Source organism: Micromesistius poutassou (assembly GCF_964030765.1).
Source record: "Micromesistius poutassou genome assembly, chromosome: 10".
Taxonomy (NCBI): Eukaryota; Metazoa; Chordata; class Actinopteri; order Gadiformes; family Gadidae; genus Micromesistius; species Micromesistius poutassou.
This window is the reverse complement of record NC_140280.1, coordinates 16,914,503-16,927,504: the sequence shown is the minus strand read 5'-3', so window position 1 is coordinate 16,927,504 and position 13,002 is coordinate 16,914,503. Positions and strand designations below refer to the sequence as shown.

The window sequence follows — 13,002 nt, the reverse complement described above, 5'->3', positions numbered from 1 at the left end:
AGATTAAATGAGGGTGACATACTTGTGCAAATTACCCAAAACTGAAGACAAAAATAGGTTTGCCTGTTCCCACAGCCCAAATCATTGATAAAAAGTCCCATATTCCAAATGGTTGTATCATTGAAGTTGTCTCCTTTCACTTTGTGAGAAAAAAAAAATTGAAAATCACAGAATCAAGAAACACAGAACAATCCCAAATCAAAAAGTAAAGTAAGGAAAAAACCAGACGCAAAAGACTTCTTCAAAAGTTGTGCTCCCTCCTCCCTTCCGGAACATTGTATCCATTGAAACGCGGCGCAGAGACAAAAGTGAAGCCGGGACTCCGTGGGGGCAAAAGCAGCCGCATGACAATTCCATCAGTGGCTGTAGCTTCCCGGCTACAAAGACCTCCGCTACACTCCCTCCAGGTTGTGTTCCGCAATCGCTTTTGTACTCCTCTTCCTCCGGGGCGGGCGAGCTGGGGGTGGGGGTGGGGGGGGGGCGGGGGGGGTGAGATTTAGCTCCTAGCGCCGGTTCAAGCGTGGGTTCAGTGCTCAGTGCTGCAGCTATCTCATGGTCCTCTCAGACCTGCGCGCGCGTGTGTGTGTGTGTGTGTGTGTGTGTGTGTGTGTGAGAGAGAGTGAGTGTGTGTGAGTTCCTGTAGCTCCGGGACAGACTGACAGTCAGGCAGCCAGGCAGGCAGGCAGGCAGGCAAAGACCTCCCCCTCCTACTTCTCTGCCTCGCCCCTCTGCCTCTCCCCCCTCCCCCCTCTCCCCGTTGGTGGGCTGCACGGGAGCAGTAGACAAAAGCCACTGACGCCTCCCCCTGTGTTGCCACACCTAGCCTAGCTGTAGCCTGTAATCACTGCTTTAGCTTCTAGCTGCCGGACACAGCCAAGGTATACGGCCCCCATGGAGGACTCCTCTTACACTGGGAACATACACACACACACACACACACACACACACACACACACACACACACACACACACACACACACACACACACACACACACACACACACACACACACACACACCACTCCCCAAACACACTTGAACACCACCCCATGCAGCCCAACACACACAGACACACACATACACTCACACTTATTTAAAACACACACACCCACCCACACACTCACACACACCCACACATCCACAAGACTGCCTGAACACGTTCAGGGCTAGGATGAATCAGGCTGCAGAATGTTATTTCTCACTGCTATCCTTTCATGTGTGTCTGCTTCATGGTTTATGCGAGTGTGTTTCTCTGTGTCTCCCTATCTGTCTGCCTGTGGTTGTGTGTGTGTATCTCCCTGCCTGTTTTTGGTATTGTGTGAGTGTGAGAGAGAGAGAGAGAGAGAGAGAGAGAGAGAGAGAGATGGGGGAGGATGTATTCCTTGAATGCCTTCAGGCGTAAAGTGAAAGAAAAGAGAAGGATGATGCGTTTGTGTGTGTTTGCATGTGAATGTGTGAGTGCACACACTGTGTGTTTTTTTTGTGTGTGTGTGTTCCTGTGTGTGTGTGTGTGTGTGTGTGTGTGAGGGTGGATTAGGTAAAGATTATTGATGAATTAGCCTAGCACTCTCTGCCTTCTCCACCTCTGCCTCCTCCTCCTCCCCCATGTCTGCCTCAGCCCCCCAGAAATCCATGAGAATGAAAAGGAGGGAGGAGAGGGGGAGGAGAAGAGAGGATAGGAGGAGGAGAAGAGAGGAGAGGGGGAGGAGAAGAGAGGAGAGGGGGAGGGTAGCTTTGGACTGGCTCTCTTCTTCACATGTGGCTGGAATTCCGATAATAAAAGGGAGAGGAATCTGTGTGTGTGTGTGTGTGTGTGTGTGTGTGTGTGTGTGTGACCCCCCCCTCTCCACGCAACAACCTCAATGGCAAACATTCAGGACAAAAGACGCAGCCAGTGCCTTGGAAACATTCCACACCAGGAAAGAACGTCGTTTTTTTTTTTTCTCGAGCCATGGGAAAGTCTTATCCCTCGGATAAGTATCTGTGCCTAGAAAAGTGAACATTCTTTTAATCTCTGCAGCTATTTCTTTCACGTCTTCACGTGGCCTCACAGATTAGTTTGAAAAGATCAACGAGTAACACATCCCAGAAAAAAAAAGTCTCTCTTCTTTACCTCTCCATTGCGCGCCACCACACGTGATGACACATAATGAATTTGAATTATTTTGTTGGCATATTGTTTTGACATACAAACATAAGAATTATGCAGCGTTTGAGTAGCCTTAAGGTCACTAGGCTCTTTTGGCTATTTGTGTTCAGCCTAATTATATCAACAGCACGATAACATCACAAATCACAGATGCAAATAACTCTCATTTTGGAGGTGAAAATGTATACCGGTAGTTACTTGTAATTGGGTTTTAGAGTTATTTAAGTTAAGTAACAATTAATCAAACTTTATATGCTAACAATAACATGTTCATAGGTGCCTTGTGATGACCTATCATAGCAACAACCACGAGTAAAGAATATAAAGTAAATACCAATTATAATTGGCTTTTTCCTATCAGAGGCCAGAGCACTTTTCCTTGTTTCTTGTTCCTGCCCTCATGGTACTGTGGCTGTATGGAGGCAATGAGCAGAATTAATGTTGATAGTGTATTTTAACAAAAAATTGTTAAAGCCACTTTTACCCTTCCTATAGTCATTGTACTGTACACTCCATTTAATCTCTGTAGTTTTGTCGTAAGCCGACGCCTATAGATTACATTAGTGCTAATGTGGCTGTTCGACTTCCAGTCCAAAGTTATTGGGGTGGATCCCAATTTTCCACAGACCTGCCTCTATGCACCCTTGAGCAAGATGCCCTAACCCCTGCCTGCTCCTTAATGACATGAAACCGCATTCACGCAAGGTGACTTTGGGAAAAAAAAGCATCCAATAAAAGTGAACGTAAATTAACCCTATGAATATCAGCACTGAAATTGAGTAGGGGGAGCAGCCCGTCACATGACATCCCCACATAGCAAGGTCTTTGTGTTCCTGGCTCCAAGTAAAGAAAAACACTCTGCTAGTCAGTCCCACTAATCCGATGGAGAGCTACTACTCCAGTCCCAGCTCTACTGTCACCAGCGACCCAAAAGAGGAGCGAGAGAGAGAGAGAGAGTGTGGCTGGCGGAGCAGACACGCAGATGGGCTCCAGCATGGAAACCCTATCGCTTCGCTGCCCCACCCCTGCTCGGACTATTAGTCCTCAGGGCCATATTGAGTCGAAGGCACTTCCTGTCGTGCTGGACGTTATATGAACCATCTGTTGTCTATGGGATGTGTGGGGTTACCTTTCGAAGGCCTCCGTTCCTTTCATTAGTGGACTTGCTCCGATGGCAATCAACACAATTATGGGGCAAGGCTGGAGTCTAAAGTTATTAATTTAGAATTGTGGTAAAGGCTAAGAAAAGGTAATACCTTTAAAAAGAAGACGGAAAACAAGAGAAGTTTGAAATGAATGTCGTTGATGATTTTTATTGTCTCAACCGACGCATAAATTGAACTAAGATGACTGGCTGAACTGCAGCTGAGGGGGCCATTCAAAATGGGTAGTGTTCGTAGGTAAAGGCTTCACGATGATGGGTCTCATTATCTTGCGAAAAAGAGGAAACATAAAAACTAAGATGCCTTGACTGTATAGATTATTCTGCACAGCTTGATCACTGTGGTATGCTGCATTGACGTAACCGGTTACGTCAAGACAGAAAGAATAAAATAAAATAAAAAAGATTTTGAGGATAAAATGGTCTTCAAGTAAAATGTCAGTCAAATACGAATCCAATGTGAGTAAAAGAGTGAGCGCATAGGGCAAGAGAGGGAGAGTGGGGGATAGAGCAAGGGAGAGAGGGAGGGAGAGGGAGAGAGAAGGCGGGAGAGAGCAAGCAAGCAACCTTAATTAACCTAGTTTTAACCACCTTTCAGTTTCAGAAAATTGCAGAAAATATCAATACCCTGGTATTAAGGCTGAATTAATTCTTTGCCTCTCACATTCACAACATAATAATGTTAATAGAAATGCGAGCACCCTTACTATGCAGTTTAGTTTCTTGGTATTTTTTATACATTTGATTAAGCAAATGCAACTATTCAACTTTTTACTTTTAACTTTCATTTCAGAAGTCTACATTTACATCCGTGCTTTGCCAAGACTCAAGTAAAGACCGATGATATAAAATTGCTTGCATTAGCGTTCAATTAACTGTGAACTCAACACAAAGTGCAGATGAAAAGATATCGTAGCCTGGGGAACATAACCAAATGAGCACACTGGTGGATTTGCTCCTATTTTTGCCGATCTCAGAGGAAACTATTTCTATCTTTGTGAATCGTGGTCTACGTTTACGTGCAGGTTGAGACTGAAGTACACACTGAAAAAAGTTAAACAAAAACATATATTATTTCTAATATTGAATAACAAAGAACTGCTGTTTCTTCCACAACAGAAAGTAACATTTAACTTTTGAGCATATTAGTCTTATAAAGTTAAACAAAAATTGGATTTGAGATATCCACACAGGATCGGTTTGTGCAGATAGAGCAGTGACTCAGAATGCTGCTGAAATTCTGCTGACCCAAACAATGGCACGACTCGCTGACTTATTTTAATGGGCTTTTGAAGAAGTCTATGCCACCAAAGGTAAATATAATAAAAATCGTTTTTGCTTTACACCAGCCTCAGTCTATAATACAGCCTTTATGGTACCAAGGAGACCAGCAAAGTCATTGCTATGAGTGAAATCTCTTCTGTACTCATTTCCAACACTCTTAATTCACATAGGAATTAGAGATGGCCATAATTTGGTCATCACCAGCTCTGATGAGCAAACGGTCTGCCAAATGGCCGTGTTTGCCATCAAATATTTACCAACAAAACATGCAGTTCAAAACAGTTCAAATGCCCCTTTAAATACCTCTTTCTGAGTCCCTGCTGTACAGAAAATAAACTAACATATTACGATCACATTAATATTCTCTTTAATCATGAAAGGGCCATCTGGAGCTGAATGCCACTGTCCAAGTGTGCAGACAGCTCAGAGACCACGTGAACTTTCATACTAACTAGGCTGTGGGCAGTTTGTGGGGCTGATGACTGGGACTAATAGAGTGCCAATCAAGTGGAAGGGTTGCCAGCCCTCTGCCCCTTTACAGTGCATGGTTGATTTAGTGATTAAAGGGCCATCCTCAGACATAGAATAGACAATTTAACCCAGGCACTTCACTTCACTTTTATTTAGAGAGGAAAGAGTACTGAAGAAAAGACAGTCAGAACTCCACCGTTGAAGTATAGTGCTGTGCTGCCACTTGCGAGGTAGTTGAGGTGTAGCTCAGGTCGAGTCTTGCGTGTGGCATAGCATCCACCACAAGTTTCGTCAGCTGTGACACAATGCTTGGATTGGTCAAACACATTTGTGGACATTATGTTTTATGTGTATTTGAGGAATTTATGTTATGTGCAATACTTACAAATGCACTGTATCACCATTCAGGAGTATGCAGATGATGTGTATCTGCTTCTTGCAGAGTCAAAGGGCTTTACAAGCCCACATTTCACTACAGAAAACAAACAATGGGTGACAAGAGAGCTACCCAAATAATGGAGAATATCTCACTAGTATGGTATTCAACCATACTAGTTTAGATATGGTATTCAACTTTAGTGGCCTTATTTTGCAGTATGGTGATAATCATAGCCAAACTCACTCTGTGCTAGTCCATGACTGTTTGTTTTTTCCAACATATTTGTAATGAACTGGAAACCAATGCAACGTTGCCACAGTCACTATGTCATTTTAGTTTGGAGTCTGGCTACTGCATGCTGCACCAGGAGGGTCTCAGTGGTCATCATCGGAGGCCAGAGAACAGCGCATTGCTCGACAGACCACCAGCCCTGGCATCTTGTCACAAAGGTATAAATTACAGTCTCTGAACCAGTCATGGGTGAAATCAGCTGTATTTCTCGCAGTATTGCAGGGAGGGAGGAACGCAGAATGGCAACCGGAACAGGACATTCAGGCCAATGCGGTAAAACAATAACAAAATAAGTAGCGATTAAATAAGAAGAAAAAGCGAGGACTCCTGCTGGTGTCAGTGTGTGTTTTGCCTCGCTTCTCCGCCCCCTCCCCCCCCCCCCCCACCCCCTCTCCTCATCTATCCATCTTCTGTGCTCCTGCTGCCAAACAGCAGCTCGTAGGCATAGCTGCTGCATGCATGACCAGAATGTATTGATGAAAAGATGCAAATGCCCTGTGGGCCCGGCTGCACAATCTGTGCTGCAATACGATCCGGGGTCTGCCGTGATCCATAGAACCCTAGACAACACAGTCCCAGAGGTAATGGGCCCTTTTGTGGTATAGACCCGGGCCTCAACGTCCAGTCCCCCTCCACCCCTGCACCCTATCCAATGCGTACGCCTCCTATATGCGTCGCACTTGAGGATTCTGAAGCTAGAAGGAGCCCGCAGCAGGTCAAAACATTTGTCTAGTGATGTACGTATGGACTTGATTGATTTTGTGTTTTTATGGACTGTTATAGACTTTTAGGCCAATCGCTGCTCTCACCTGATGGCTCATTGAGATGTGCTTCTCCATTAAGTTATGAGCAAATCAGGGGGAGAGATTGAGAATGCAATAATGCAAACTGAATGATTTTATTCAAAAAAGGGCATACATTTTTACTACACCTCTTTTTTATATAATTATCTTGACTAAATTAAGTTAATGATTTGGCATTGAGTTATGCTGATGTATATATCCTACATTGGTTAATGTATCCTCGTTTCATAGCTAATGTTTAGAGTTATCAAATCAGAATTCTGTCTGCATGACCTTTTGCATTTCTGATTATTTCACTTGGATTATTTATTTTTAGCTTTAAAAAAATGTATAATAATTAGTGCTACATTATGGTGATTTGCAATGTTTATCTTAAACTTTAAAACAAAATCAACAATTATGTTGAAATGCTGCCAGAAAGTATTATTATACTTGTTACAACAGCCCATCTGTAAAATAAAGATATTTAATCTGCATCTTGTATAATGTATAATATATGTTGATGTTCAGACTAAACAATATATATAGTTACAAGTCAATGCAATGCACATAATAATGCTTGCAATAAATTATTTGACACAGAATTATGTGACAATTATTTTCGGTTCTGTGCCTTTTATCTCAACTAATGAAGACGAACAATTCCAGTTCATTTTTGTTCCTGGTTGGTTAACCGTATGACCCTGTTGCACAACAAAATGTTAAAACGTGCTTTGTCATAGACCACAGTTATTTGAAACATTTAGGATGTGGGATCGTTTTTCAGCCTCTGCCATTCAGTTAGTATTCAATTTAGCTATTACCATAGAAAGGTCATTATGTCCTCACCGCCTCAACACCTTTTCAGTTGTGCTGAGCTGAAGATGCCATGTTACCAATGCAAGGCAAATACAAAAAGTACAAATAAAACACCTCCTTGATATAATATTTTAATCATAATTCATGGCTGATCACTGATCAGCTAAAGTCAGCTAAACCTTTGTCTGAGGGAAAACACATTAAATGTTTTCAACAATGAAAAAGAGACCTGATTTTGGCGTGGGGATAAAGTGCCTCCTGATAGGGTAAATAGGATCAGTCTGTAGACACAACTCACTGCCTGTAGGGGGAAGGAGATGGGTTTTCTTTCTGTTCCTAGTTTCCCCTCCCTCTAAAGATTACACTTTGTTGCTCATGGCAACATATAAGTTCTGCCACATCACTGAACTTGTTTTTCTTGGACACATTTTGTAATCTCACGTTTGAATTATTTTCTCCTATTTTTATGTAAGGAGAATGTGAAGCGGGACAGAATTCATGTGCTTCCAAGAATCATTTGGCTCACACCTTAATGATGCTAAGATCATTATTTCAATTGTTAAAGTAAAATACATTGCTCAAAGGCACCATGAATAATGTTGTTCAAGGATACCACAGCATTCAACTTTTCTATGCAATAAAACTCCATCTGAATTAATATTGTATATATGAATGTATGAATATCTTTGAACCGCTCTATAGAAATGTTTCTGCTTTGGTGACCCATTTGAGTTGCATAGATTCAATAGTAAGGCCACAACCAGTCACACCATACAACTAAGTAATATACACAATTAAAATGTTGTGTATGTTGTTGTTGGAATGTGACATAAGGGTGGCACGTTCTTCCATTTTACCTTTTGCTTTTTTTATGTCAACTCTTGTTTCACAGTGGTTACTTTCTCAGCAAAAAGGCCATAGAATTCTACGGTGATCACTAGTGAGCACTCTGTGATCATGTTTGTTTGCCCTTTATGTTTTCCCACCTTAACTTTCCCTCAAACGACAATTCTGGTATTTAGCACATTGAGCCCCCTTTCTGGTTTGTTTAGGATGAAATAGAGTGGTTGACACAGAAATTTTGACTATTGGTCCTGTCTCGGTTATTTGGCTCATTTAGAAACTCATTGATTTCTGTTGGAAGACTCATTGCTCGTTGACCAGAAACGGAAAGGGGGGCTGTTTACGTTTGGTTGTAGTCTTTTCGCTCGGTTCTCCGTCTCAACAGTAGGGCTAGAACCAAGCGAAAAGACTACAACCAACTGTAAACAGCCCCCCCCGTCTGTTTCCGGTCAACGAGCAATGAGTCTTCCAACAGAAATCAATGGGATTTACAAAATGCCAAATAAAACACGTCAGAAACTGTATTTCGCTACGATACTTGATTTGGAACATCAACGAACACCACTAACCACTCGGTGAGATGCACATTTCTGAAAACTAACGTTTAGGGTTGTTTTAAGGACTGAAGCAGGCAAAATAACACAATTCTCACTAGACTATAACTATTCTTCCCAAACATCCATACACAGCTCCTCCTCCATACCGCCGTACAATAACTCAAAATATACTTTTTATAATTACACTTTCATACCAAGATCCCCCAAGCAACCACTTAGATCACCCTAGAAACCACCTGGAACACCATAGCAACCATCCAGCAGACAACAGCAACCAACAAAAACACACTAGCAACCACCTAGACGCACACACTAGTAACCATCTAGAAAAGCATCTAAACAATCTTTACAATCTTACTTATTCTAGTTCTGGACTAATCCTAGGAGAACCATGAATTGTCAAAAAAAGTAATTTCATTCTCACCTTCCTTGTCTAGATTTGTGTGAGACACGCGAGATCATTCCTCAAAGGCCCCTAATAATACGAAAGTACACAACATTAAAAGAAAAGTAATAGGATGGGTTGTAATGAGCTCCATTGTGTGTAACCCCCCCCTCGTGACGTTTAGAGGCACGGCGTCAATGAACAACGCCTTTGCGCGTCTGGGGAAAGGGAATGGAAAAGCTTTGTTTCAAACTCCTGCATATGTCACTATTAATCTTTTAGTTGTGCAGTTCCCATGGCGATGGCTTACCCAACTCCTTGACAAATCTCAATAACAACAAACTAAAACAAAGGTGTCGGAAGAAAGTCCAGGCTCGCAGGCAAGTGGTTGGTCTTGAGTTTGATTCTTCTTTTTTTGATTCTTCTTGCCTTTTTTGTAAGTCAAAAAAGTTTTTAAAAAAAAAAGTAAAAAAACAACGCAGCAAGTTAGCTTTACCAATCTACACTGACGTAGAGAATCTTTATTCAATTATTTGTATGGACCATAGACAGGTTAAACCCAGTCAGAGCATACAAAAAAGCTAACAAAATTCAGTGTATGTTTCTGTGATTTCATTGTTTGCTTTGTCTGTATTGACAAGCCATTCATTGAGATCACTGGATTTGATACCATTTTAAAATGTTGTTGATATTGGTTGTATTGGACCTAGGCTGTGTATTGACCAGACTAGTTTAATGTCTACATACAATAGATCGATATCATGGCATTGAAGTTCTAAGCCTCGGGGTACATGTGTAATTTCAAGATGCTCGTAATCAAAGGACCTCAATTTGATCAAGGTATTGTTTTTACTAAGATGGGATCACATGCACTTTTTCATAACAGAATTGTAAGCAGGAATTGCTCACACAAAAGCTTCACTCAGTGTATAAACAAATCATAATATAAGAATTTTATGTTTTGACTGCACATGAATATTTTTAGATGAAAAAGTAACAATTAACATTTTGAGACAGTGATATTTTAAATTAAAAATTTATGTTAACAAAGTACCTACTCTCCCTTGATGCTATAGTCTCTGCTTAGTTTAACACAGCAATGACATTTATATATAGAGCTTTTTGAACATGACGTTCAATTACCGGGTGGAATACTGGATGAAATTCCTTGCATTTGGTTGCCATGGGAGCAAGGAGCAACAAACTCAGGTTAGCACTCGGGTCTGAGTGACGTCTGTGCACCACCACGCACTCACTCATACAAACATCAGTGAGGGAATGACACGTAGCACCACAGGTGGGTCTGTGCTACATGTGACCTGGGTCGCAACGAGCCACATCGCCTACACAGTAAGCAAACTAGCAGGTTGAGGTTAAGGTAATTAGCGTCCATTACGCGATGCGATGTGTGATGTGCAGCATTCTCTACTAACAAGCCGACAAGCCCGTCTGTGTATAGTGATCAATGCCATCGGATCATAGCTTAACGCTGAAAGAATGACGTGTTGCAATGGCTTTGATAACCTTTTTGGTCCTGTGCCTTTTGCTGCACATCATTCACCCACCTCATGATTAACCTATGCAAGAGAGTACTCTGTGGTGTTGCACTGTTGGGTTGGTTCTATGCCCTCGCATTGAAGACAACATGAAAACTGAACTGAGATTACATTTTTTGGCAGGTTATTTCCTCTAAAAAACCGAAGGTCTTGTGACTGTGTGACATCGAGGGTGCAAGCGACCCGGCTTTCCAACCACAGATAATATTGATTAGACCGTTTGGGCGGACCTCCAAGTATGCCCCTTCTGATGGATCAATTAATCCTCCCTGGTCTCTGCTTTGTTTAATAGCTAAATAACCCAAAACATATAGTTTTACGTGGAGAGACTCAAATGACTGCATCAATGAAATGCTATTTGGGGAATTCTTGCACATAAGACATCTTTGCATTCGTCATTGAGTAATACATTTCAAAGGAAACCAACAACCTCTAAGGAATGACTAGTATCAACATACTTAAAAAGGCTAAGTATACTGTATATATGATAAGCTTTTTTGAGTGCATATCCAATGGTTCACTAGTTCAAGCTCTAAATATGGTGCAATATTCCATAACAGTAATATATGCAGTATATAATTTGTCAGTACCACAGAAATGAAGCACAATTATAGTCCCGTGAACAATCTGTATCTTACTCCTATTAATTACCAATTGAAAAGGAAAAAAAACACATCAAAATCTAGGAATATCTTTAGCAGAGCTTGTGTTCTGATCAGGAAAGATACCTTTCAGGACTGATACCTTTTATCACTGGTATCGTTCAAGGCAAGGCAAGGCAACTTTATTTATATAGCACTTTTCATACACAAGGCAGACTTAAAGTGCTTCACATATAAACAGTAGCTGTTTTCACATATGTCCTCCGTCTTTTCGCCGCATTTGTAGAGCAGGAGGTTCGACCGTGAGGGTCATTCACACTTGATATGTGGAGATCGGTGTCGCTCAGTCATCAGTAGAATCTTCGGCTGCTTATATATTCTGTTGCATCCACAACATCCGCATCGATCGATGAAAGATTTACAGACAAATAGAAGAAATGACGAACAAGAAAGGCGTCGCAAACGACTGCGTTACCGGAGGAAGAGAGCGTATTTTTTGGCTTCATTTCACATCTAACAAACACTGGGACGAATTTAGTTGATTTCTGTGTTTAACTGAGAAAACAGGGAGTGGAAGGACGGGACCCTATAATGTTCAGCTAACTGTTGTCAATAATAATTGTTATGTCTGTGCAAACGTGTAATGTAAAGTTAGAGAAACTAAGAATAAAGGACACAGCCTGTCAAGAATCGGTGGCCACTTCATTTCGACCATATTCAAAGCTATAAGCAGACCCACTGCCATTACTCCCGAGAGAACATCGATCCTGGACGGAACGTCGCTCGTGCTCCTCGACTTTGGTCTGGGAGCTGACAGCAGGAAAGAACATAATAATAAAAATATATTTTAAACCATTCAGCGAACAAAAGGCAATAGGCTGATTATCGATTAGGGTGCGGGTGCCATCCAATGACATGCAAACGTAGACTGTGTCATCAACACACCCACTCAACTGGTGTTAAATGCCGACATCCTACTGCTCATTCACATATAAGGTAATTAGCATTTCCACCAGAGAAAATACTACCTCAGGGGTAGTATTTTTTCAGGAGGTCCAACGTCATGTCATGTCATAATAGATGGAGAATAGACGGTTGTACATCCATATGTGAACGCAGCTAGTGTCATACAATAAAAGAAAAAAAAATAGTAAAATAGATTAGTAAAATAAAGCCAAAGTTAAAAAAGCATTTTAGAACAGTCTTTCTGGTATACCCACGTCAGGAGTCCAACCAGAACTAAAGGAACTTGGTCCTTTCTCTGGGTCTCCAACCCAGATTCTTGGACTCCAACACAATAGTTTCACAATAGTTTGGCCAAGATACACTGGTTTCATATATTTTAGTAATATATCTTAATGAATACTACACTTTTAAAGATACAAATCATTCCTGGAACTGTAAAATCATGTCAAAGTACATTTGTATTCACTAAATGGAATACAAGCATATAAAGACATATAAAGAATCCCCAAAATAATGAACTTAATTTACAAAATCACCAGAAAGTTTGTATATGTGCTAGCTCTTCTGCCGTATTTGGTGTGAAATGTTGAACAGATTTAATCTGAGTTCAGAATCAGTGTTGGGGAAATTACTTTTAAAAAGTAGTGTTTGCTCGTTACTCGTTACTTCTTAAAAAAACAATCCCTTACTTTACTTAGTTACCCTCTATGGAAAGTAAGGGTTAGTTCTAAAGTAAGGAAAGTAAGGGCGGTTCTAC

The 13,002-nt window shown here is 41.3% G+C and overlaps 1 protein-coding gene across 1 annotated transcript in view; it reads right to left on the bottom strand.

Annotated features, from left to right (window-relative positions):
- tmem132e (transmembrane protein 132E) overlaps positions 1–372 on the bottom strand; it is an 88,936-nt gene extending 88,564 nt beyond the window's left edge. The window contains exon 1 of the mRNA XM_084474803.1: positions 23–372. Within this exon, the coding sequence (XP_084330929.1) occupies positions 23–101 (79 nt within the window). The 5' untranslated portion in view covers positions 102–372. The remainder of the gene's footprint in view (positions 1–22) is intronic.
- Between the last annotated feature and the right edge of the window lie 12,630 nt (positions 373–13,002).